Source organism: Filicampus tigris, chromosome 3 (genome assembly GCF_054856515.1).
Source record: "Filicampus tigris isolate MCC_2025a chromosome 3, RoL_Ftig_1.0, whole genome shotgun sequence".
In the NCBI taxonomy this organism is placed as follows: domain Eukaryota; kingdom Metazoa; phylum Chordata; class Actinopteri; order Syngnathiformes; family Syngnathidae; genus Filicampus; species Filicampus tigris.
This window is the reverse complement of record NC_141219.1, coordinates 19,080,582-19,105,173: the sequence shown is the minus strand read 5'-3', so window position 1 is coordinate 19,105,173 and position 24,592 is coordinate 19,080,582. Positions and strand designations below refer to the sequence as shown.

Here is a 24,592-nt window from a genome sequence, read left to right as displayed (position 1 = left end):
CACAACTTTGCAACATATATTTTCCACTTTTTTTTTTAATAGTTGATATGTGCAATTAAAGTTCACTTTTAAAAAATACAATTAAAAAAGATCCATACTGTTCTACTGAAATCAAACAGTGACTCACTATTGTTATAGCTTCATACAAGCCAAACTGAAATGAATGAATTTCCATTCAAATCAAATACATGCTAGCATTAATACTACAGATGGAACACATCCTCAATATATCTTTATTTCTATAGCACTTTTCAAAACAAGTTACAAAGTGTTGTACACACAGTATTGTGAACATATACCATAAAAGTCCAGTTATCATACACTGAAGGAAGCAAATATAAAAAGGAAATGTGCTACAGTTAGAGAAAGTGGCTTTGCAGAACACACTAACAGCAAGAATGAATAGCAATACTGTATCTGTTACACTATTACTGCATGGGCCTGAGATACTTGGGGTTAGTGGGTAAACCATTTCCTGCAACTCTGGTAAAACTGAAACATTCATAACAAACGGAAACGTAATGTTTCCATGTGGCACTATTAAAATCCTCACATACCTGCAACGATTAAATACGATTGGTAAGTGGCACTTAACATTTAATCCAGATCTGGGCCTTTATTTACTCAGCTATGGAAAGTCTCTGGCATCTATTGTTCTAGTGGACAAAACACCTGGCAATTATTAAGAGCAAAACATATACTGTAGTACAGCGGAGGTCATTACATGAAGAAATAAGGTAAGTATATACAATGTATACCCGTATATAGCGCAGGGTATAATTTACATTACAATTTGAATCAAGCAGGAAGATTGACTGTCTCCTACAAATGACTATTTACATTCATTGAGTACAATCCTTTCAGCAACTATTATGAAATCTGGATAGGACTAAGTTGTGTATAGTTTTACATGTGCACTGGACATTTACTCACAGACTAAGTACAATGCAGTATATCAAAGTGCTGTCATGAACAAAATGTTAAGCTGTTCAGTCTCAAAGGACACATTTTCCCAAACATACAACAGCAGCATTCTTGTTGTACATCATAGCAAACCTCAAGGTACTAGATATTATACAAGGTACATACAGGTAAGTGACTGTTAGTGCATTAAGGGCAGAAGAACCATAACAAGCAAAATATGATGTGATAGTTATTGTACAATTCTCTGCAACAGGTTATAAAGCTGAACAAACTCCGGATTCTTGTCTACTGGCTAGTCTTCTCAACATGTAGGTATATTGGCTGTCATTGTCATGATTTTCTGAGGGGTACTTATTCTTCCAAGGACGTTCCCAGCACATTCCACAATTAACCCCATTGTTTATCTAAAAAAATACAAATAAAAATCTGCCACATTTTGGGTAAATCGTGTTCAATGTTGAATTTGAGTTGTTGGCTTGATATTACAGTATAAGATCAGGTTTTGGTTTGTTGTGCTTATCTAGGATCTTCATAGCTATAAAGAAGCAAAGTTTGACCAAGATCCAGAATTCCTTCACGCTGCAATAGAACAAAACATCAATGTCACACTCAAAGCCACTTAGTGAATTTGCTACTTGAAAAGTTTTCAGCCTCAGCATTCTCAGAGTATTGTCGTTTCGCCCATCAACCCATCCATTTTCGACACCACTTATCCCAGATAACCTGGAGTGAGCGGCGGGTTCCACCCTGGACTGATCACCAGTCAATCACAGGGCAACCATTCATTTTCATATTTTAAAGGCAATTAAGACTCAACCTAAGACACATACTTTTGGACTGCGGAAGACAAAACTCACAACACAACACCTCAAAATTTGAACCTGGATCCCAACCCAAAGCAGTGCTAACCAATCCATAACTGCCATGTCGCTCTTGTTATTTAAAGAAAACACAAAATTTCACCAGATGTTTCAAAATAAACATCAAAGTACTTTGTACACCAAAAATAGTGGAGTTCTGGTTACATGTGATGTCTCCTTGACTTAAGCGATTGTCTCCTCTTCCTCTTCCTGTGGCACTGCTCCCTCCTCTCCGGCCAGGGGAAACCGCTCTCAGTTGCTCGAAAGGCCTCATCATACTCGTCGCTGTCACTCTCCGCCTCAGCTGCTGGGAAAACTCTGCCTGGGAACACTTCTTCCAACTTGGTGGTGAAAAAGGCCTCTAGGCTGTGGCCAGCTTGCGCCACCTCCGAATCAGGCTGATGTCAGACAGGAGAACAAAATGCTGACAGCAATGAACAAGAATCAGACCATAAACCCAACAAATCCATGTTAATATATCATGACTTACGTAGTTGAACTTTGCACAGTTGTGGAACATGAGATAGACATCGGCCACAAACTGGTCCGGTGAGTTATAATGTTGTGTGCTCCCCATGTTGAGTCTTGCTCGGATGACGGACAGGTCAATGGGCCTCTTGATGATCTGATAGTAATGACGAGCCTACACCACAAAGTATTACCTATTACTTTAAGTATTACAACCCGGCGCCTTTTATTTCAAATTCATTAGTATTCATTCATCCACTGATTGGCTAATTGAGTGCAAAACATGTGACAGCCAACTTGAACAAGCAAAACACGTCTGCAGTGATCTGCACACATTAATGCATTTAATAATCTGTAACTCTAGTGAGCGATGTCTTCTATTTTTCTTTTTTCTTAATGTTTCTGTCACATATTGATTTTGAACCGACTATATTGTGTCAGGTAAGTCCCCATTGAAGTGTGAGCTACCAAATAGACAGCCCGCCACTGTGTCCATGACATTAATCATTCAGACTTCTTCTCCATTCACCTTGAGAAGCGAAGAGAGGATTTTGGTGCCTCAAGGACAACATACAAGACATAGCACAAATATTGAAAGCACTGTCGTTTTTTCATATGGGCTTTTGACTTGCAGCTAACTAAATGAAAGACAAAGCATGAAAAGCACTCACAAGCGGGCTGACGGGCTCGTGAAAGGGAGCACTCATGATGTTATTGAGGATCAGGAGGGTCAATCGCTCACATTTCTAAAAGATCATTTGAAAAATAAATAGACCAAGAACACAAAGTGAGCATGTGCATCAGCGGTGATGGATGGTAAAAGGATTTCCCACTTACTCTCTGATCGTATTCAGACAGGCCGTGTCCTGATGTGTGCTCCCCAGATGTTCTTCTATTTTCACAGTCATACTCAACCTCTGGCTGCACAACATCTCGACACAAGCTGCAAAGCCAGTCACCTCTGAAGACAACAACAAATAAACAATTGGTTTAGGGGTTAACAGTGAATCAGTGGAAGGTTTACTGTACTGTATTCTGAGCAAGAGAATTGGAAACTTACGAAGGGAAGCTTAGCAGAGGTGGGACGTGACATGACAAATGGTAAACCTTTGGACAGCGATCACAACATAAGAGGTCCCCACCGATCAGACACACGCCACAGAAGTCCTCACTTTCAATTCCCGCATTGTCCTCCTCAACTTCTTCGGCCCTCCTCAGCAGGCCAGGGTTTGCAATTAGAAGTGGCCTCTGACCAGGTCCAACGGGGTACTCTTCCTCTAGGTCAGAGCGCAGTGGCTGTGGCTCATCTGTTGTTTCATGCTCAGATTCTATGTCAAGTTCCGACTCCACAGACCCCTGAGAGTCCCCATGCCGATCAGACAAATGGTCCGAATCTGTTTCTGTCTGGAACATGATGCCAACTTCCGGTTGGGCATCTGAGTCGGTTTCTGCCGCACCTGAGTCCGCATCGGCATCCAGTCCTCCTTGCCCATCCTCGGATCCTGCTCCTGAAGCTGATTCTGAAAATACGTCACATTCGAGACTTTGATCGTAATCCCCCATGGACCCATTTCTGTTGCGGCTTTTCAGAACTTGATTCTCCTGGCCTGGACCTTCCAGTTCTGTCTCCGATGAGAACTCTGGTGATGTATCCGAGTCGAGTTGCGGTTCGACTTGAGAGACAACAGCCTCTTCTGAGATTGACTTGGGGTCAGAGTCGGAGTCAAAGTTGAGTGCAGAGTTATTATCCTGATGGTCATCAGGCGACAGTGTAGATGTTTTAGGAAAGCTGGCCCTTGGGCCGGTATCCCATTCTCTGTCAACTGTGAGCCACTGACGACTGTCTGGTGACTGTGATGCTGTGACTGCGCAGGTCTTTATGGTATCAGGGCCTCGTGACCCACCCTAGAAAGAAAAGGACATTAATCTCACTCCAGATACCATCGGTCAATCTTTCTCAGACGTTTCAATCAAAAGAGGGGAATGAGAAAAATGTTAATACGCTAATTTTAAACACCTTTTCACCTTGACGATACATGAACCTCGGGGTGGCAAAACTCAAATATTCTATGAGTAAAGAAACTATTATATGTGATTTGATAATGGCAGAGCGACTGAGAAAATAGGATGGTGGCTTGATGATTTTAGCCTTCTCTAGTTTGAAGGTGTGAAGTGTCAATTGAAAACAAGATATTACATGCAGTAAACTGCTTCAAACGGAGGCCCAACGTTCGCCGTAATTTCAACAGGTAAGACATACGTGATGGAAAATCAGGCGTAGTTAGTGGTCATCAGCAAGCTCTGAGAATCCTGATAATGATCCTGATTATTTGAATCAGGTGTCTTGGAGAGGGAGACATCTAAAACAGGCTGGATAGGAAGGCCTGGAGGGCCATGGTTGGAGACCCCCGGTGTAATGAGATAGCGCACTGCCGTCTATACTAGCAGGCTAGTCATTATATTTTGCTAGACTACTCACGACAACCCGTACAACATTTTATACATACCCATGAAAAAATGTCTTCTGCTCACCTGATTATGGAGATTTGGTTTCCAGTTTGTCCCTTTAGAAGTGGCACACCCGCCTTTAAACAGTCTTGTTTCTTGTTTTAACAACTATTTACGATTTTATGTCATCGTTTCAGCAGTAGCAACTCATTTAAAGCACCCTGGTGCCTACTGTTTACAAACATTATGTATTGGTCTATGAACAAAATCGCAACAACAGCATACTTGTTTTGTGGCTTCTGCCATCAGGAATCAGCTGAGAGAACCATGCTTCTAAGTAACATGATTATTGTGGCTCAGTTTTTATGCCAGATGGGTCTTGGGGCATCGGCTGGGACCCAAGGCCCACTACAGCACCAATGGTTAATATCAAGCGCAGTTCCATCATGCTACTTTTTCGGCCATATTCTACATACCGTACCTTGTGCGTTACATCCTGCCAGGTTTGCTGGTGCAAACTAGCCTTCTCCATTGTGCTTGCAGGTAAGGGGTCACTCTGCCTTCGTCCATGTGGGGGAAGTTGAGAAATAAGAACTTTCAGGCGTTCGAGGCACACCACTGGAACTCTGGCTCTTGCAGAGCCTCCCTCAGTCCCCCTGCTGCTTCACAGGAACACCAGCAACAAATTGTAAAAATGGAAAACATCTCATCTTGTATAAATACCACGGTTGACTGTACATACCCTTTATGACCGTTTCGTGACACGCTGTACTTTTCCTTGGCATCATGACGAACCTCATCATTTAAGTATGAAGGATCTAACAAGGAGGTAGATATACAGCTTATTGCATAATCAGAGGCATGCATAATTGTAAAATGTAGTCACTTCCCATCACCTGGCTCAGTCTTATACGAGAGTAATGGAGACCGCCGACTTCTGGTGAGGATTATGTCGGCTGAGGTTTCCTTGACAATGCAAAGAACACCATCTGAAGCTCTTCTCTGCCTAGAGTCAGCACTGGCATACTAAACACAAAATAATCACCATTACAAAGTGTGTTTCTTCTCCAGACACTCCAACTTGAATCCGTATTTGTGTGGAAGCTTGCATTCAACTCAAGACGTTATGTTTTCTCCTGGTCATACCACATGATCTCATTCAAGTTTAATCACGGAGCCGACATTTTCCACCATCGTATCTGAGACTAGGCAAAAATCCTACGAGAAGACAAGATTTGATCATCTACCTTCCTTGTTACCATATTTGCAGTTCCCACATCAGGGCTGTGAGTAGATCCTGTTGGCCTTTCAGAATTAGAGCTGCCGGATGGGACTGCTAGCTCTACAGGGGTACTCTGAGAATGTCTCTTTCCGCTAGTGCATTTTAAACTTGGGTTGAGTCTGCAGTGCTGCACATCAGAGCCACAATTGTTGACTGTCACAGACACCTCCAGGGACGCGGATCTCTGCGCGGAACACAAATGAGCATAACTCAACAGTGTTTCAAGCTGTGCCACATCATGCACAGGTGCACCTGTTCGTGTCATGAACAGCAGACAGGGGTAAGGGTAGGAAGTGTGTACAACAAAAACATCACTCGGCGCTTATTCTGGTGCTAATTCAAAGCAAGTGGTCCTTCAGAATCACAGCTGCATACGTATTACTCTAATTATTTACGCAATGAAAGGATTGGTTACAGCAGTAATTACCACATGTAAATTCCACATTTAGAGAGCAGTGTGTTCCTTTCATTAAAGCAGAAGAAAGGAATAGCTTGTAGGTTTTAGGATTGTTGTTGTTTTTTTATTTTGTTGTTGTTGTTTTTGTTTCTTGCTAGTGGACTCACTCCTGCTACAGTTGTAAAATTGAAAGAAATATGAGCAACAAAGACCTGGACAGAATCCAAAAAGCCATTGCACCCAATGAAATAAACTCACTTCACAACAAGCAGCGGTTGGGCAGGTGGAATTAGTGAGCAATTCTACCCCCCAAAAAACAGGCTTCAAACTGTTTATTGCAGCTCCCGGTTGAGGTTAAGTCCGCTATCTTAATTGCTCATGTTAACATATAATTGGAAACGCCGTGAGCTGGGTTGACATTTTGACCTTTTTTGGTCAACTGTTTAAGTGTGACATGATCTGTTCCGATCTGCTGTTTACATGCGCCACTACATTAATCAGTACAGCCATTGTAGAGTCAGGTGACGCGTTGATCGATGGAAACATCATATTATTTACCAAGTTGGAGTTCATTTGGCTATTTAGCACAGTAGTTGTGCTTGTTTTAACACTTTTATTAAAGCGACAGCTTGATAAAAACAAGTTACAAGTAGTTTAAAACAAGTTCTGTCGCAGACACATCAGTACGCGTTAATGTCAAGACAGAGCATATGCAGACTGGCTATTCCAACTGAAGTGTTGTCATGACGTTTGTTCGGATGGTCAAAAGGAATATCCCACCACTGTGAATCCCAATGAAATTACATTTGGATCCGGCCTTTTTATTCGATTGAAGTGTTTGAAGCGGAGCATTTTCATTTCGGTTGGTCATTTGGTTTCATTCTAATCCGGGGGTTTCAAACTCCGGTCCTCGAGGCCCGCTTTCCTACATGTTTTAGTAGTTTCCCACCTGATTCAAAGGATGAGCTCATCAGCAAGTTCTGCAGGGGCCCGCCTGATAATGATCTTGATCATTTAAATTAGGTGTGTTGCAGGAGGAAACCTCTAAAACTTGTAGGAAAGCGGCCCCGAAGGACCGGAGTTTGAGACCTCTGTTCTAATTGGAATACAAGGCTCCATGTAAACCCGGCTATCGACTGTGCTAATGAATAGCATCTATGTAGCGGTGTTAAACCCACAGAGCAAAGCAACAGATATATGAACACAAACTGTGGAGCATTACATGAGTATACATAATATAACCATACTCACAGGAATATATTATTTATCCTCTTTGAAGAACGACTAATATTAATGCTGAGGAGCCTGACATCGCTCCCCCAAAGATTGTATCACTCTGGCACCAAGCTGGCCGGTACTTCACCAGACACGCCTGGCAACAACAACAGCAACCCTATTAAGACTACCCCGAGGGAACAAGCCCAGCAGCGACATAACTAGAGACTCTAAACTTGAGATTTTGAACTGAAGAAGCCTTTGGATTAAAGGTGAAAAATCTTCAACAAACCTGGAGGGCCCAGTTGCCTTGATCCATCCTTTGCGGATTACCATGACCTGCATAGCCCTCCTTTACCACAATTATAAACATTATTCAGTAGGTCCAAGATATGTTATAATATCACATCATGTTTTACGCTTTACTTTATCGCTAGTGGAATTGGTGTTGCCATAAAAAGTTTTCTTCTTTGTGCTGGTACTTTATACCCAAACTACAACTCATTCCTCTGCTCTCTTGTATTGCAATTTAAGTCAGACATCAAACTGAGATTTAGCTGAGTCTTCAGCTGCTGTAAGATGGGGGCTTGAACATCATTTGCTTTTTATACACGCCCTTCTTTCCAAATTGAGGTCAGGCCGATATAGAGCACCTGCTCCTGAGTATCATGCGATTAAAACACTCACCTGATCCGTACCTCTTGAGGAGACATAAAGGATTGAGACTGCTTCAGAACATACTTTAATCCTTCTTTTGGAAATGGTGGGGAACTGTAGGAATATATCTCGAGTGAAATGATACTTCCACTATTCCCTGAGTGGCTCATTAATGGCAGGTTAAGTACAGGAATGATTACGCTCAAGTGGTTTTATGTCATATTCACAGGCTGTGACACAGAAACAATGCATCTCTGTGTTTCTGTCTCTGTGTTTGTGATCAAGCATCCCGAGGATTTTTAGAGGGATAATTATTGTGGTTGCTCAAACAACTGGCAATAAATCAGGACTGTGTTTTCTCCTCGATTCTTGGATGCTTTGCTGTGAAACTCTGTTTTTCTCGTCATCCTTTCTTCATAAAAGCAGAAGCTACTTTCTGTTGTACCATCTGTTTTCAGGCAAGCTGTCAGCTGTGAGAACTGATCATCCTGGCAGTAAGTTAACCAGTGTGTTTTTAGTTAAAGGACTTTGCAGATTTTAATTAAAATAGAATAATCTTGCTCTCTCTTACAATATGTCAGCCAAGTAAATCAGTCACCGCCTGGCTGCCACCATCATATTTATTTAAGCTTGGGTATTAGCTTAATAGCATTCCCTTTGCGCCTGCAAGTGTTTGAATGCTTAAATATGAAATGATCTTGAATCAGTCTTTTGAGAGGTATATACAGTATGTATTATACATTCACTGAACACATCATCTGCATCATGTAATTTATTACGATTATAGTTTTGGATTGTGCGGTTTTATTTCAGCGATTTGTTAAAATTACTTGTTAAATAATATGATTGTTGGGAAAACGTTCTCTCACCCGGCCAGTCGTTTGACCTCGTAGCATCTGTGAAGGACTGATTTTCTGCTGCTCTTTCCTCAGTTCTGCTGCTGGAGAAACCTGAAACTGTTGTTGTTGTTGTTGTGACTGTTGTTGTTGTTGTGACTGCTGTTGCTGTTGGACAGTGCTTCTGTCTGTCCGTGGCTCGTCGAGTTCTGCCACAACTGTTTGTCCATGACTTTCTTCCACTCTGCATCGCTCATCCTGGCTTTCCTCGGACGCGGTGTCTTGCTCCACAACCGTATCGCCGAGAACCTCCTGCAGATGTGCGCTGCTCGACAACCTCTCCTGGCACGGGACATGGCTCGGGCGTGTCGGAGGTTGGTCTGCAGGCTGCTGACCGTTGCTGACTGGAAGGGAACCTTTCTGATGATGGTGATGGAGATGAGATTGGGGAAGCGACTGGGGTTCGGGGGTGCTTGCTTGTGGCTGGAATGCAGGTCCACGACTGCAATTAATCTGGATCGGTCCCATGATGGGGCCATGCGATGGAGGCGAAGGACATTGGGAAGGTGTTTGCAAGGCAGAGGAGTCACTTGGGTCCCAGCACCTCAGCAACTGCTGGCTCTGCACCCGGCACCCAGGGCCAGTTGGAACATAGCTGGAGTTGAAGAGTGGACCTCCTAGCTGGCTCTTGTCCAGCTCTGACTGAGAAGGGATGCCATGCAGGCAACACACCTGGGGCTCATAGCACATCTGGTAGCCACAAGCTGACTCTCGTCCTCTGTGGCAAATGGGCGGCAGAGCCAAGCATGTGATAGGCTGGGGCTTTAGAACGGTGGAGCAGGCCAAGCCCTGTGGGTAGGGGCAGTTTCCACCTTCCACAGTCAGCTGGCCTGGATAGCACACAGTTACAGTAAGACATATGCATGCAACATTTTTTTTTCCATTCAGGCTATGCCACCACATTGAGACAAGTTTTTGAAATACGATGTTCAGGACTAAAAAGAAAAAGTTCCCTTCACACCAATACAGCAGCGTTAGACCACATAATAACTAGTGCCAAAATAGCGGTTGGCCCTATAAACCTCAACTTTAAGTCCTTTTAGCCAATCAAGTGAGAAAAGTTGAGTCAGTCACTCATTAACATTTAAAAGTTAAAACAACGCAATTAATCGATAAAGTTGATTTAAAAAAAATGTCAGTTGGTCACTTGATCGCCCAAAACTAAATGATTGAACACTAGGAACGTATTCTTTTTATTGACCCACAAAAATAGGACATGGTTGTCAAGGAAGAATTGGCTCACCACAAAGAGAGGAAAAGTGTGACAACACGAGAGAATGTGAATATTTTAATAAGCTGTTGGCAATGATCGATCGCTTAACCCATTAAGGCCTAAAGCGCCTGGCTCAACAGCTCCCCAAAACCTAAGGTGGTCTTTGGAATTACACTTGAAAACCTGAAGTTTTCCCAGAAATTCAACACCTCCAAAATAATTAATATCTCAGCCCCTGTAGCAGACAGAAACATAATTCAAAAATAATTTGAGAGCTTAGACATGTGGCTTTCACGCAGACTCGAGTTTATTCATCTTTACTATTCCAATCAAAGAGGTAAATATAAAATGTCAGTGCAAGAGAAGCACTACGTTTAATTAAAAAAAACATTGAGTGGTAATTAATTACCATCCTCTTTTCTGTTACAAAGACATCGATATTGTCATTATCTACAAACATATATCTTAACCATATATCACGTTCGACTGGTTCTACTGGTTCAAAGTCCACAATCGTGTTGTCTATATCATTGCCGTTATTCATTTTCGAACTCCCGCGATCGACGGCGTCCGCCATTACTGCTTGAAAAAATTCCGGATATCCTCCGACAACTCACGACACCGTCACATGTCTATTCTGATGCATTTCATTGGTTAAGAGACAGAGAATTAAATAATAAATGAGAAATGACGTATACGCTCTCCCGGCTTTAAGGGTAGAAAGACGCAACAGCGCTCCCGGCTCTAGTGGTAGAAACACGGTTATGCACTCCCGTCCTTAATGGGTTAATTCACTGACTGCAACTGTGCGTTCTGTTGACAGACTCTACGCACTTTGCTTTCTAGCCACATGTACTGTACATATGAAATGAGCTGGGCATTGCTTAGCCGCCACCGAGTTCCCGTCAGCATATTTAAATGACCCACGTGATCCCAAATTGTTTTTATCTCATAGATCACCACGCTATGCATGTGTATGTCAGATGTTTTGGTTTGATATCTCGACGCCATCTGACTGTTGCCAACGAGGGGACAGACTGGGACCACGTAGGTCCTTTAAATATGCAGACGAGAACTCGGTGGTGGTTAGGCGATGCTCAGCTCTGTGAAATTCTAAATGCAGTTAAGTATATTACTGTATATCGTAAAGAAGGTAAGAGGGTGGCTGTGGAGGATGGGCCCAACCACACAAAATCCGGCCTATTTAAAAAAAAGGGTGTTTCTCCTTTGTGTTGATGAGGAAACAGTATCATCATGCGATATCGTCATTGTCGTCATGTTGGCATCTTACCCAAAGAGGACATCTGTTTGGTCCAATAGCTGGCGTCCCAATTGAACTTGATTTTCACAGGACTCCAAGTTTCAGACTGCAGTGATGAGTCAAGCAATTGTTGGATTTGCAGAGAAATCTGATAGAAAGATGAATAGTAATGTAAAGTGATTTGCCCATTCCATTTCATTCTGCTTTGCTGGAACAAATTGTCAATGTATGTCTAATATGTAAGATTGAAAGGGGGAGTTTGCAATTTCAAAGTGCTAGCCAGATTTGAATGTAGCCAGAAGGAAAACAAGAATTCACCATATTGAAGATTGACTTTTAAAAACTGAAATATTGTTGGAGGTGGTGGGGGGAGCTATGTCAACGCACACCTAACTAAAACAGTAGATTTCATGCAGATACAGTATCTTGACTACGACACTGTAATGCCCTTTCATGTGGGCAAGCATCGTGCTTATGATGAAACAAAATGTTTATATTTATATTATGCATGTTATAGTATAATGCACTGCATTTTTGTCTGTTTGTGATAGTGCCTTCCCGACAATCAAAAGACAACAATATGTTGAGCATCACAGTTCCTCCTGTTTACATGTCATAGGTTCTGGATGTACTCCTGATGCAGTGTCCAATGCTACGGTGTGTATGATATGTGTTTTTTTTTCTTTTGTCACTGTATGAATTTGAGAGCTTCACCATGCCCAGATGATCTACCTTCAAATATGCATTTCTCAGAAGCTCACTAAATGTAGCCTATTTAAATGTTTTTTCCCCAGTAGTTTTATTTCCACTTGCAGTGAATGTCATTGCGTCGTTGTGTTGGCGTACCAGTCTCCTGCTAAAGAGCACCGGGCCCCGGCAATGGTGGGTCGTTGCCCAATTGATGAACTTCTGCACGTGGTCTAATTGGGCACATGTCTCTATCGCCCCTTGCAGTTGGTCCTCCAGCGGCTGCTGCAAGTCCTCTGAGATTTTCTAAAGAGAAACAAAACCATGCATGCAGTCAAGCATCAATCACCAATCAATGACCCCTCCACTCAATTTCCATGAATGTTGTCTTAAGATAATTTGATTGAGCACGAAGGGCTTTTGTTTGCGTTCCTTCAGCACTGATAACTGATTCTTTACACGCACAAATGCTAACTGGCCTAGAGATAAGAAGGAAAGAAAAGGAGAAAGTAATTACCTCCAGTTGCTCTATTAATAGGTTAGCTCGTTTGTTAAGCTCATTCATCATAATCATTTTTGCCATCTTAATCTGGTTCTCAGCCTTCCTGTGTGCAATCTTGACTCCATGAACTCTACAAAAAAGACAGAAAATGGGAAATAAATCTCACTTGCATAAGATAGTAAGATAAATTCACAGGCCACAATATTCAGTTTAGCGTGGATATAAAAGGTCTACAAAAGGTCCTGTTCAAATGCCAGGTTTTGTGACATTAAAAAAATGACACAAAGTTAAATGATTTGAAAACTTGTATAGCTAAAAATAAAAAGTTTTTTCCCGACACTGTTTTACTCACTTGCAGAAGCCTAAAGCTTTTGTGCTAACACCGAACTGCTCGTAATTCACTCCACCTTGTCAAAGGCAACGAACTGAAAAGGTGATTTATTTTTTTTTCACAAAAACCTGGCATTTGAACAGAGGTGTGTAGACTTTTCATAATCACTTCCTGCACCCCCTAATGAGATCCAATACAAGAATCTTACCAGCAACAAGAGAGGGACAAAAGATTTTTCTTCAATCTACAACCACAGTACAGTGCACCCTCCCTGAAGTTGCATTTTGGTATTAGCGAATTTGTCTATTTGCAGATTTTGGGGGGGGGGAACCTATGCCCCATTATTGATTGCAAAATTTGCCTATTCTCTGCTTTTGTGCTTAGGCCAAAGCCATATAAAATACAAAATTATTGCTTTGGGACCATCTTGTGGAGTAGGAAGTACGTCGAAGTGAGGGGTGAAGTTTCATTAAATCAGACCATATCCTTGTCTAAAAAAAAAAAAAAAAGTACTTATGTATCGGCAGTTGTTTATGGATTATCGCAATTTGCGGCAGGGCTCAGTTCCTGTCTCCTAACTCTAATAACAAGCATATTTAGGACATACCTAAATCAAAATGGAGTATTTGTAACGGAGCTAATTAGATTAATTAAGTATCTGGGAAGTGAAGAAGAAACATGTATTTGTTAAGTTAAATTGTTCATGTCACAGTACAACAAAAAATTAACTCATTTATGTGACTGATTTCTTTTGTCCCAAACCAACCTGTCCTCTATCTGCTTTGCGTTGTTTTCAACTGCAGACCTCCTCTCTTCCACCTGTACCATCAGGCTTTCAAAGAGCCATCGCTGATCGTGGAGAGCCTTCCCAATCTGCATCACCCTGCACACATTTGGTGTAGCATTCACAGCAGGCACCACAGAGGGGAAGTTCATGAATAAACAACGCCAGAAGGAAATGTGTTTCTCCCGGGATGCAGGTGACCTTAGAGCCGACGGCTGTGCTGTAACACCACCGAAAAACAAAAGCATACGAATACTGAATAGATATGAGGTGGGCCAAGGGTAGTGTTTATGCAGATACTAATGATAAAAGTGACAGGGAAGTTTTCAACCTGCACTAAGTAAGCCCTTCTTTGCCGTGTCCTTGTGCTATATGAGTGTGCGTGTGAGAGGACTGACCTGTGGGTTTTGTGCGAGGACAAGTGACAGCTGCTGCAGCACAGGAGGTCACATGACTCACAAAGCAGCTCCAGGGGCTGCTGTCTATGAGAGTGGCACATGAGGAGGGAACAAGGATATGACCCTGTACCTGGGGGAAAAAAAGAGACGGTATACAACAAGCAAGTAGGAAATAAGTGACTGATGCAGAGAACTCGGGACAAACCACACAGCCGCATTTGTTCAACAGGTGTGGATACATGCTGGCTAGCCGCTTCATTAGGTACAGCTGGACAGTGTATAGAAAAATCTGAAAAAAGAGAATAATTAGTTCTGTTTGAGCTATTTATTTAATAACATTGGTAGCCTAAGAGCATCACCGCCAAAGTAATTTTGAACTCACTGCCACACTATCAATAAGAAATACTAATGTGCTTGGTAAAAGTTGTGCTTTTCCTTAAACGCAAACATTAAATCAACTGAACACTTCTTGCTTTTTGCTGTTCTCTTGTTTTGGGTTATTTTTCTCGTTTTCAGAAAGTATAAGGCAACTATGCTATTAGGTTAACGATAGGTTTATAGTGATGGAAGTAGTCTAATCCTAATATGATGGCTATCTTCACAAAATTCACCAATTCACAGACATCTTTATGAACCTATCCACCATGTTTTGCTAAAAAAAAACCCTCATCTATTCTATTTTTGTCTTCAGGCCAAAGCCGTGTCTAATATAAGTGTTGCATCTTGTAGCATCTCTGTGCCAAGGAAGGAAATTGAGGAGCTTCGTGTAGTGCTTTGGCACATCCCATGATATTAGGGTTTTCGCTATTTGCGTCAGAAATCGGTCCCCATACCCCACAAATAGTACCCATTAGGGTCGTGATTGAGCTGAAGCCTATAACCAGCTGACTGGGGTAGAGGCGGGGCACATCCTGGACTGGTTGCCCAACAATCACAGTGCATAATCACACTCACATTCACACCTATAGTCAATTTAGAATCTGTTTGGATCTCACTATATTGTCCAAGTGTACCTAATGTTGTGACCGGCAAGTGTGTTTAGAGAGGACAAACAACTACCGGTACTTTAACATCCATCGATCCATTTTCTACCACTTATCACATTAAGGGCCAGGGCAGAGGCTAGAGTCAGCTGCAGTATATGAACGACAACACCAACAATAGCTGCCATAAGTAAAATAAGATGTTCTGAAATGCAACCAGAAAATGATAATGTCACATTGATGTCAGCAAGGTAATCGTATTTAGCTTAGCAAGGACCAAAACCCTGCTGTTTGAACGCTCTGTCTAAATACACTATTGAGTTGCAGTAGGGGAATGTGTCTACAACAATGCAACTTGATCTAAAGCATACTGTGGCCTCTGCTTTTCTGATATTAGCCATTTTCTCCTAGTCTATATTAATGGAGTTCCCATATAAACTGATTTGATTTTCCAAGATAAGTTTGAAATCCAGTCCTGTCAAAATGTCAAAATCAAATACTACTGCTTCCACACATAACAACATGTTTGAGGTGGCAAAATGTGTCCACTTTAATCCTCCAGTGGCTGGAATATATCCCGCTGGGTCATCGCAGGGCTTTTCACACAGCGAGGTGCGCTCAAGCGACCACACAAGCGCAAAGCCCTGGTCCATATGCAAGTTGGGCTTTTCAAAGATGCTTTTACCCCTCTAGGCACTTCCGCCTTTCTCCTTATGAGGTGTCACACACAGATGGACTATCAGAGGTGGAAGGTGTTCACCAAGTCCCCACTTCACACCAGCTAACTTTATATCATCCAACCAACCAATCTCCTGCACGCACTACAACGAGTATGGTATGCTTCCGCCATCGCCTCTCCTGCACAAGACAGTAGCCGCTTCCCTTGGCCGGGAAGCAAGTTGGCTGTGTTCACTCGCAAAAAGGCGCAGACGCCCATTTCTAACTACGCTCGTCTATGAAAATACCAAAAGCAAGAAAACACCACCCACGTGCATAAAAATGCCCTGGGCACAAAAATAAAGCCCCATAGCTGCACAATTGAGCATGACTTAGTTCATATATAGTAAAGAAACAAATCTCTGAATTCACTTTACAGGGTCTAAACCAGAGGCCTCAAAGTTTAGTCAATCCCTAAATGATAATGTGCAAATTAGGCCCAATTAGCAAATTCTCCCTCTTCGGTGTCCAGTGATTCGTTAGTGTTACAAGGTCCAACGTGTGAATGCGGAGCAGGTGAGTTAAATTTGGTGTTATCGCTCTCACGCGCTCTCATACCGGTCACTGGAGGTTCAAGGATATGAACAAAAAGTGTTGCTCTACATAAAGACAGTCTAGGCTATAAGGATACAGCCAATAACCTGGAACTGAGACCAAACCATTCAGCTGTTTACTGGACAGGTGTGTTAGATTAGACTGCATACTATACTTTGCTACAGAGCATCCGACTACATGAATTCAAGCTGCTATTTAAGTTTGACTCCAACAGTACAAGAGCAATCTGAGTGACAAAGAAAGTGAACAATATTTCAAGCTGTCCAATCAATTCTTTGATGCAGCAGCCAGCTGCACTTGAAAAAATCTTTCAAACACTTGTAAATAGGTCAGCACGGAGAGTGGCTAATGTTGGAAGCTTCACCTCGGCTGACCCGCTCACACTTGTGTGGCTTACGAGCGGAGCGTTGTTCAGTGTTCGCCAAACCCAATGTGACTGCTCACATCCTGTCTGCCAGCTCTTCTCACACTGCACATGCTAACACAGGTCTCACCACGAACGAGCGCAGAGGACGAAGGAGTGGTCTACAAAAGCTTCTACTCCACTTGAGGCTCTTTAAATAGCAGCAAGCTAATATTAGCAAGTAATGAAACCTTACAGCCTCTTTACAAATCTGGGACACATATTTAAATAAAGGAGTGATTAAAATAGCGATCTTCAGGAACCATTGGCAGCTATTACTGAAAGGCATACCATGTTTCCTTCGATTATGGCATGAGGTGTATTTTAAGTAAGCCCTTTGTGTTTTTAGAAAAGAAAAATAGCACTATTATTAAATAGAATGTAAAGAATGAAACACTTTATTGCCACACTTTTTGCTTCAAGTTAATAGACATTTTAGGCCCACTGCTACTTCTGGTGTGCGCACTTGGCCACCTGAGAGCAGCAATACACGGGCCTACAATACAGTACATGAAGAAGGTCACCCCTCAGTTAGGTTATTATAGTTGACGAAAACTAATGAAGTAAAGAACTAAAATTTAAAAAACGTTTATGTTCACGAAATTAAAAAAAAAAAAGGTAATGCTTTAAAAAAAACGTAAACCAACTTAAACTGCACCTTTATGTTTAAATTAAAAGTCATTATAATTCTAGCAAATGTCCTTCATTTTTCAGGGTTCATTGTAAATGTATTTATTTTGGTATTGTTCTGAACAGAAAAAGAAAGGTCAAACAACACCATATTTTAAAAAAAAATTAAGTCCAATACTAAAACTAATAAAAACGAAACTAATATTAAGCCTACTTAATATTAAATTAATATTAGTAGTAATTAAAGCCTACTACTACTACTACTACAAATAATAATAATAGTAATAATAATAATAAAAATAATACAAACTAACAAACTTGCTCTAAAACTTAAAAACTAACTAGAATGAAAACTCCAAATCTATTATAACCCTGCTCCTCAATAAGCTGCTATATTAGTCATTTTTTTTAGCAATTAGCCAAGTGGAATTTAATAAGGCAAAGCTACATTTATCCCATTGCTTTTACTTCAGTAACTTTTTGGTGGAATTGCACTTGTGAAATTCTTTTACTTGAGCATTTTTCTCAAACTAAACCCAAACATCTTAACATGTTTCCCTGCTCCAACACATCCGAGGACCCGACTTGGAGACCCATGATTTAAATCAATACATTATATGTGCCAGCACTAGTCAAAACACTGCACTCTAATTAATATTGCATTTATGGAATAAGAATTAAATGAATAATTCATCAACGCATGGGGGCCGCCATGTTTGTCGAAATCGTCTTTAGCTGCGGACCAGAAGTGACGTCACAGCTTTAGTCTGCTTCTACTAAATTGTGTCAACTAACAGATTGTGAGAGCGACGAATTCAATCATTCGATCCTGGGAACACCATGACTGAGATGGAAAACATACTGCAGCCATCAGAGGAAGTGTACTGAAGAGTAAAAGCATTGTACGTCAACGTTTTTTCAGCCTCCACGGATGACAACATGATGTTAAAAGACTTAAATAGAGAGCGGTAAAGTCAGCCGCGCTCCAGATCCCGACTGAGTGACTGAGATCTCGGGTAGAAAAAACAGAGAGAGCATTGACATGGAGGATCTTGAACAGTAAACTGTCAGACGGGCCAGCGAAGAAAAAGAGAATGGAGACTCAATGAAAGCTTGCTTGCCTGGTCCAGTCGTCGGAAGAGAGCCAGAGCCTCTCTGGTGCAGTTCAGGCCTTTGCTGGTCATGCAGGTCCGTGTACTGGGGTGACACTGCGGCTTTCTGATGCTGATGCACATCCGTGCACTGGTAACACAACCACTTGTTGCACAGTGTGCACAGGCTCTGTGCAAGTGTCATCTCCGAGCACTCTGAGCAACTCTGATGAAGGAGGCAAAGCAACACCTTTAGCAGACTTTAGCAAAAACAAAGAGGTGAGATCTTTTCGCATGCTGTCACTCTATTCTAGATTTCGGACCTTATTTTTGGAACCTGAAACGAATGACCTAAATACATATACGGTACAGTATCATAAAAAAAAAAAAACGGAGGACGTTTGCTAGGGAACATTTTGGTTGTCTACAATTGTTTGTTTCAACACTGATTAGTCACCCGGTGAAAGGGATGTTGGGTGAAATTGGAAAACATGCAATCACAAAAGAAGAAAGGTTCTTCTAAATGTCTGCTATGCTGTCATCATGAGACTATTACAGCTGCTTTGTGGCCATTGATCTCTTGTCAGTCATCCCTCTACTCCACTGGTGTGCAAACTATGGCCCCGGGGTCATTTGTGGCCTGTTGTCCAAGTTGTAGCGGCCCCTTGGCATATGCTAAAATTCACGCTTGACACAGCCCATGTCGTGAGCCTGCGTTGTATATACTTACTTTCGACGCGGGGTGCTCAGCAGGTGAAGAGAAGAAATTCCTTCTTATCTCTTACTTCATTGTTTTCGGCCAATAACGCATCTCGAAAATTGTAAAGTTTCTTTTCAAAGTGCCACGTTGAAAAATAATTCTTCAGATGGAGTAGCTGATAGTGTGAACCGTGATTGTTTATTCCACTTTCTGCTCCATGTCAAGGTCAGTGTAGTACAGAATGCTCTTGTTTTGGACCTGAATGTGAAACTGAAGTGATTCTGTTGCTGTTATATATATATATAAAACTAGACATAAAACCCCACAAAGCCTCGGTTCTGATCAAGGTTTCTTGCTTAAAGGAAGGTTTTCCTTGCTTGTGTCGCTAAGTGTTTGCTCATGTTATGTTAAGTAATGAAGGCTTTAGTTCTTTACCTGCTCAATGTGTACAGTGCCTTGAGATAACTTCTGTTGTGAATTGACACTATTGATATCAATCAACACTTATTAGAATAACTTGCTAGTGTCTCTTGTAATCCTGAAGGTTGAACTTCTGTGAAGCTTTCGCCAGATGAAGCGATTGCAACCATTCGAGCCTCTTGAGCAGGGACCAGCATGAAAGATCATTTCGAAGAAAAGGAAAATATTTCTGCATGCATTTCAACAGAAACATACTGTCAAAACCTCCGCAAAAAAAGCCTGCGTGTCCCACACCAAAGCAACAAACCACACAGCCAAACTAATCATCAATGCGATCAACAACCTTACCCTCTCCATGTCTGTGCCTTGGCAGAGTGGCGTCGCCTTTCGCAGATTGAAGCGCGTGCCGCCTGGCGCCTCAGCAGCGGGAACACTGAGAACACTTCTTACCTGAGGCAGGAAGCGCTGTGCCCTGGAGGAGACCGCTTACATGACAGCCTCACGCAGCGCTCTCCCTCGCCACCTCATCCGAGTGGAGGGCCCCCCCTCGCTGCGGCGGAGGAGAGAGAGAGAGAGAGAGAGAGAGAGAGAGAGAGAAAGGGTGTCACACTCAAATTCATCCCCTGCTTTCACCGCGCAAATTGGGAGAATCTCTTTTTTTTTTTTTTCTTTTTTTTTTTAAACAAGCCTGTGCATAATAATTGGGAGTTAGTGACATGAGATAATTATTTTTTTTATAGGGCACAATACCCCCGGAAGCTCTTTTTGTGCAATGGAGGAAAGAAGACCAAGTAAAGGAGGAAGAGAAGGAACATTTGTTTGCCAGCAGGTTGGCAGGTCCAAAAGAAGGATGTTTGGGACAAGACTAAGGCAGCTGTGGCCTTCTCCGGCAGCCCTGTGTCAGCATGAGCATGAGGGCCCACAGGAGCTAACGTGGCTCATCAAAACCAGGTCAACCTCTGATAAGCTCCAGATGGGACCCGGTTACATTCCTGCAACCCTTGCTAAAATTATGAAATCAATTAAGATTCTCTCATGGACTTACTGAGATGAAGACCCAATTTAGACCACGACCCCACCAAATAATCGACCGGCTAACAGAACGTTATTCTGTGTGCATTACGTCCTTCTCCATCCTCTTATATGCCCATTAAGACGTAATATGTCTAAGTATATATATGTTGATTAGGTTTAGATTCATGCTAAGTGTGCATTATTAGTGTTAAAATTTGCTCCTATTTCAGCTGAACTCTCTCTCTCTCTCTCTCTCTCTCTCTCTCTCTGTGTATATTATATATTCCAAATGCAACTCTGTCAAAGACATGTTTTGATATGTGAGAAAGGTGTTTATGGTTTTTATTTTGAAGTCATCACTTCATGGCAAAGAGGATTTCTCATATCACACAAACACAATATTAACCAGAATGCCTTGTTTCAGCTAGTGGGCCTGCATAGAACATATCCTAGAAAAAAATATGTTTGGGTTGAATTCCACTTTAAGGGACCAAAAAACAAGCTATTCATTTTATTCATTATGTATGTTTTCAAATAACACTCAGTGGTCAAATAATATTTCCTTCATTTTTTTTTAATCAGTGATGCAAGTAAACCTTTCTAGATCATTTTTTTTAGTTAATTTTGAATCTCCTCTTGTTTTTTCTCGAGCACATCAGGTCCAAATAGGGTCAGGGACACATAAAGCCATCCCTGATTGAAATTTGCTGTAGACCAATGAAATCCACCAATAAATCGGTTATCAGAATTGTTTCCTTCCAAATATTGGAATCAGCATCGGCTTCCAAAAAATTGGTTGGGAACTAATTTATACGCAAATGTTGATTGTCTTGCAAAAGAGGAAAATACTTGAAGCTCTCTGAAGGTGTTTTGTTAGTCTGCCTGACAACAACCTCTGCAGCAGCCTGACCTACAAATATGGCAAATTTCACATCCTTGGGTGCTTCAGTGGGGAGCTCGGCGCAATCCCGTTCCCCGCGGTGTGCCCATGGACCCAATTTGAAAACACAATTAGTCGCTCGTCATTCACTCGGCTTTTAACATGGGCACACTGGAACAAAAAGGGCACAGAGCTGTCTCCTGCTAACTTCCATTGCACCAAGCTGGAATAACATGTTAAAGCTGACACGATGTGTCTTTTGGCTGCCTTTTACTAAAAATCCCTCAAACGAGATTAAAAACTTGCAGTCCATTAACCCCAAATTGTGGAATGCACTTGCTTTTTAGTTGAGAGCTTCCTCTTCAGGGGAACAATCTTCCAAACCGCTTATCCTGTACAACAGGGTCGCAGGGAGGTGCTGGAGCCTACCCCAGCTGACAATGGGGAAAAGGCAGACTAAACCCCGGACTGGTCGCCAGCCAGTCACAGGGGACACACAGACACCATCACTGAGCGGGAACCGATCCTACACTTGCCCGCACACAACTCAGGCGTGTGTACCACTACACCATCAGTGACTCTCCTCTTCAGGGGATATTTTCAAAAAGCAGTTACAACACATTTGCATAGGCAGGACGGACTATATTGTTTTAATTTCCAGTATTTCATATTTTCATTCAATTTAATTCATTTAAGTATTATTTTATTTGTATTGTTTTGTTTAACTTTAAATTTGATTAATAATTATTCTATTCTTATCTAATTGGCTTGATTAGTTTTAATGGATTCATTCTTTTTTAATCAATCCATATTTAATTCTATTTAAATGTTTTTCATTTTAGCTTTGATTTGGATTTATTTTTGCTTTATAAATTCAATTATTGTTTTATTTTTACTTTTTATTTGCATTCTTACTTTTATTTATTCAATTACAATCATTTGTGTGTTTTCTTGTATTAATTGTAAAATGTATGCTTGAGGATGTATTACTGTATTAAATAACTACATTGATAGACTGCAGCACACTGCGACCCTTGTTGTTTTGATTAATTTTGTATTTTATTTTATTGTAGGTTAATTGAACACTCTAAATTACCCCTAGGTGTGATAGTGAGTGCGAGTGGTTGTTTGTCTTTGTGTGCCCTGCGATTGGCTGGCAAGCAGTTCAAGGTGTCCCCTGCCTACTGCCCATAGACAGTTTGGCTAGTGGATGGATGGGTTTTATTGGTATTTCTAATTTTATTTTTAATTGTATCTCTCTTCCATCCATTTTCTGTACCTCACCAGGGACACAGGTGTGCTGGAGCAAATTCCAGCTGACTTTGGGTGAGAATTGGTGTACAACCTAGACTGGTCAGCAGCCAATCTCAGGGCAAACATCCGTGCTACTAGTACTACTAGTGACAGTATAAAATTATATTAGTTAACATCTTGCGATTCAGTAATAGTACTAGTAGCGTACAGATGTCAACTAGTTGTCCTACTAGTATGACAAAGTTGTCCTATGACTGTGCAGAAGCACTACTGTGCTAGTGCAAATAACTTTACGTACAAGACACATTGGTTCAACAAATGGGATGAATTGTGTAATTACTAGTGAGGACAAAGGACGTACTAGAACATGGACCTAAAGTTGGGTATAACAACGGGTCAAACGACTTTCCAATGAGTCACAGTTAAAAGTGCGGCAGTTAGAGAATACATTTCGCCTTCGTCTTGTCGTCGTGGTAATGTTGCACCTGAGCAGTGAGCACTAAAGTAACGCAACAGCCAAGTCTGTCAATCAAAGAGGCACAAGCCCCGCCCTCCCGCATCCAGCGCCTGCAGCTTCAGCATCGGAGCACATTTTGGGAGATGACGCACCTATCTATCATGGCAGCGTGGCGCAGTAAAAAATACAAATAAAAAATAAATATATTATACAACCACGCGAGACGACGTCGACCACTGACACAAAGTTAATCACTAAATGTTACAAACTAATGTTCGGACTAGTTCGCATGTGCTAGTTATGGTGCACCCTGAAGTAAACATCCTACCAGGTGTGCGTCAATTCCGAGTGCGCCTCCAGTCCCGCAGGTTTTCTCTCTTCTCCTCGTCCTCTTCCTCCGGTGTCACAGCTTCAGTGTCAGCCTCCCAAAAACTTACTTCGTGTACCCTTCTTCGTGAGCTGACTTGTTTATTAGTTTGTGTTTTTGCTCCCAGGCAGGCAGCATCTCCGAGTGTCTGTCACGGCCAGCGGATGTCGCCCTTTGGCCCAGCCAAATTTGGGGATCTTTCAATCTCGCTGTTTATCGCGGGACTATGGAGTTCTCGTCGATTACTTCTGACGTCTTGCATAACTGTGTAACATCATTATTATTTATTTTTTTCAATTAAAAAAAAAAATAATATTTATATAAAATAATTTCAAAATTATTTTTTTTAGTCATTCAGAGGGAATCGAGCTTTTTCGGCTGCTAGTCCTTTCCTTTGCAATGACCTCCCATTGGATGTTAGGCAAGCCCCCTCTCTGTCCATTTTTCAAACATGGTTGAAGACATTTCTATTCTCTGGCTTTTGATCAGACCTGAAATTTTCGGTTCTTTTCCGGAGTCTATTGTATGTAGCGTTTTATGTTAGTTTATTGATTCCACTTGTTGTATTATGGCCTTTTTATTGTATTGTATGTAAAGTGCTTTGCTACAGCTCTAGCTGTTATGAAATGCGCAATATAAATAAAATTATTGTATATTGTATTGTTTTGAATCTGAACGATCTACTCCATTCTAGCCAGACAAATATGAAAAATAGAAGTATATAGTACATATATAGTATATATATATATATATACATTTTTTTTTCATTTGTCTTATTTTTACACGAATGGTAGATAT

The 24,592-nt window shown here is 41.5% G+C and overlaps 1 protein-coding gene across 5 annotated transcripts; it reads right to left on the bottom strand.

The window, feature by feature from the left end:
• Positions 1–212: 212 nt before the first annotated feature.
• On the bottom strand, positions 213–23,983 carry trim66 (tripartite motif containing 66). Of its 5 annotated transcripts, none has more exons than XM_086025648.1 (19): positions 23,756–23,983; positions 20,171–20,372; positions 18,733–18,928; positions 14,529–14,612; positions 14,324–14,453; positions 13,908–14,145; positions 12,826–12,940; positions 12,468–12,614; positions 11,652–11,769; positions 9,121–9,977; positions 5,948–6,166; positions 5,597–5,726; positions 5,443–5,518; positions 5,182–5,359; positions 3,313–4,157; positions 3,090–3,213; positions 2,924–2,998; positions 2,275–2,427; positions 213–2,182 (listed from the first exon to the last, which is right to left on the bottom strand). In XM_086025648.1, exons 3-19 carry the CDS (start codon positions 18,844–18,846, stop codon positions 1,946–1,948), a joined length of 3,840 nt encoding a protein of 1,279 aa, XP_085881774.1. In that variant the 5' UTR covers positions 18,847–18,928; positions 20,171–20,372; positions 23,756–23,983; the 3' UTR covers positions 213–1,945. The 5 variants fall into 5 exon arrangements, with proteins under 5 accessions (XP_085881774.1, XP_085881775.1, XP_085881773.1 ...); XM_086025649.1 differs by having other exon boundaries at positions 13,908–14,024; XM_086025647.1 differs by having other exon boundaries at positions 18,733–20,372.
• Positions 23,984–24,592: the final 609 nt, after the last annotated feature.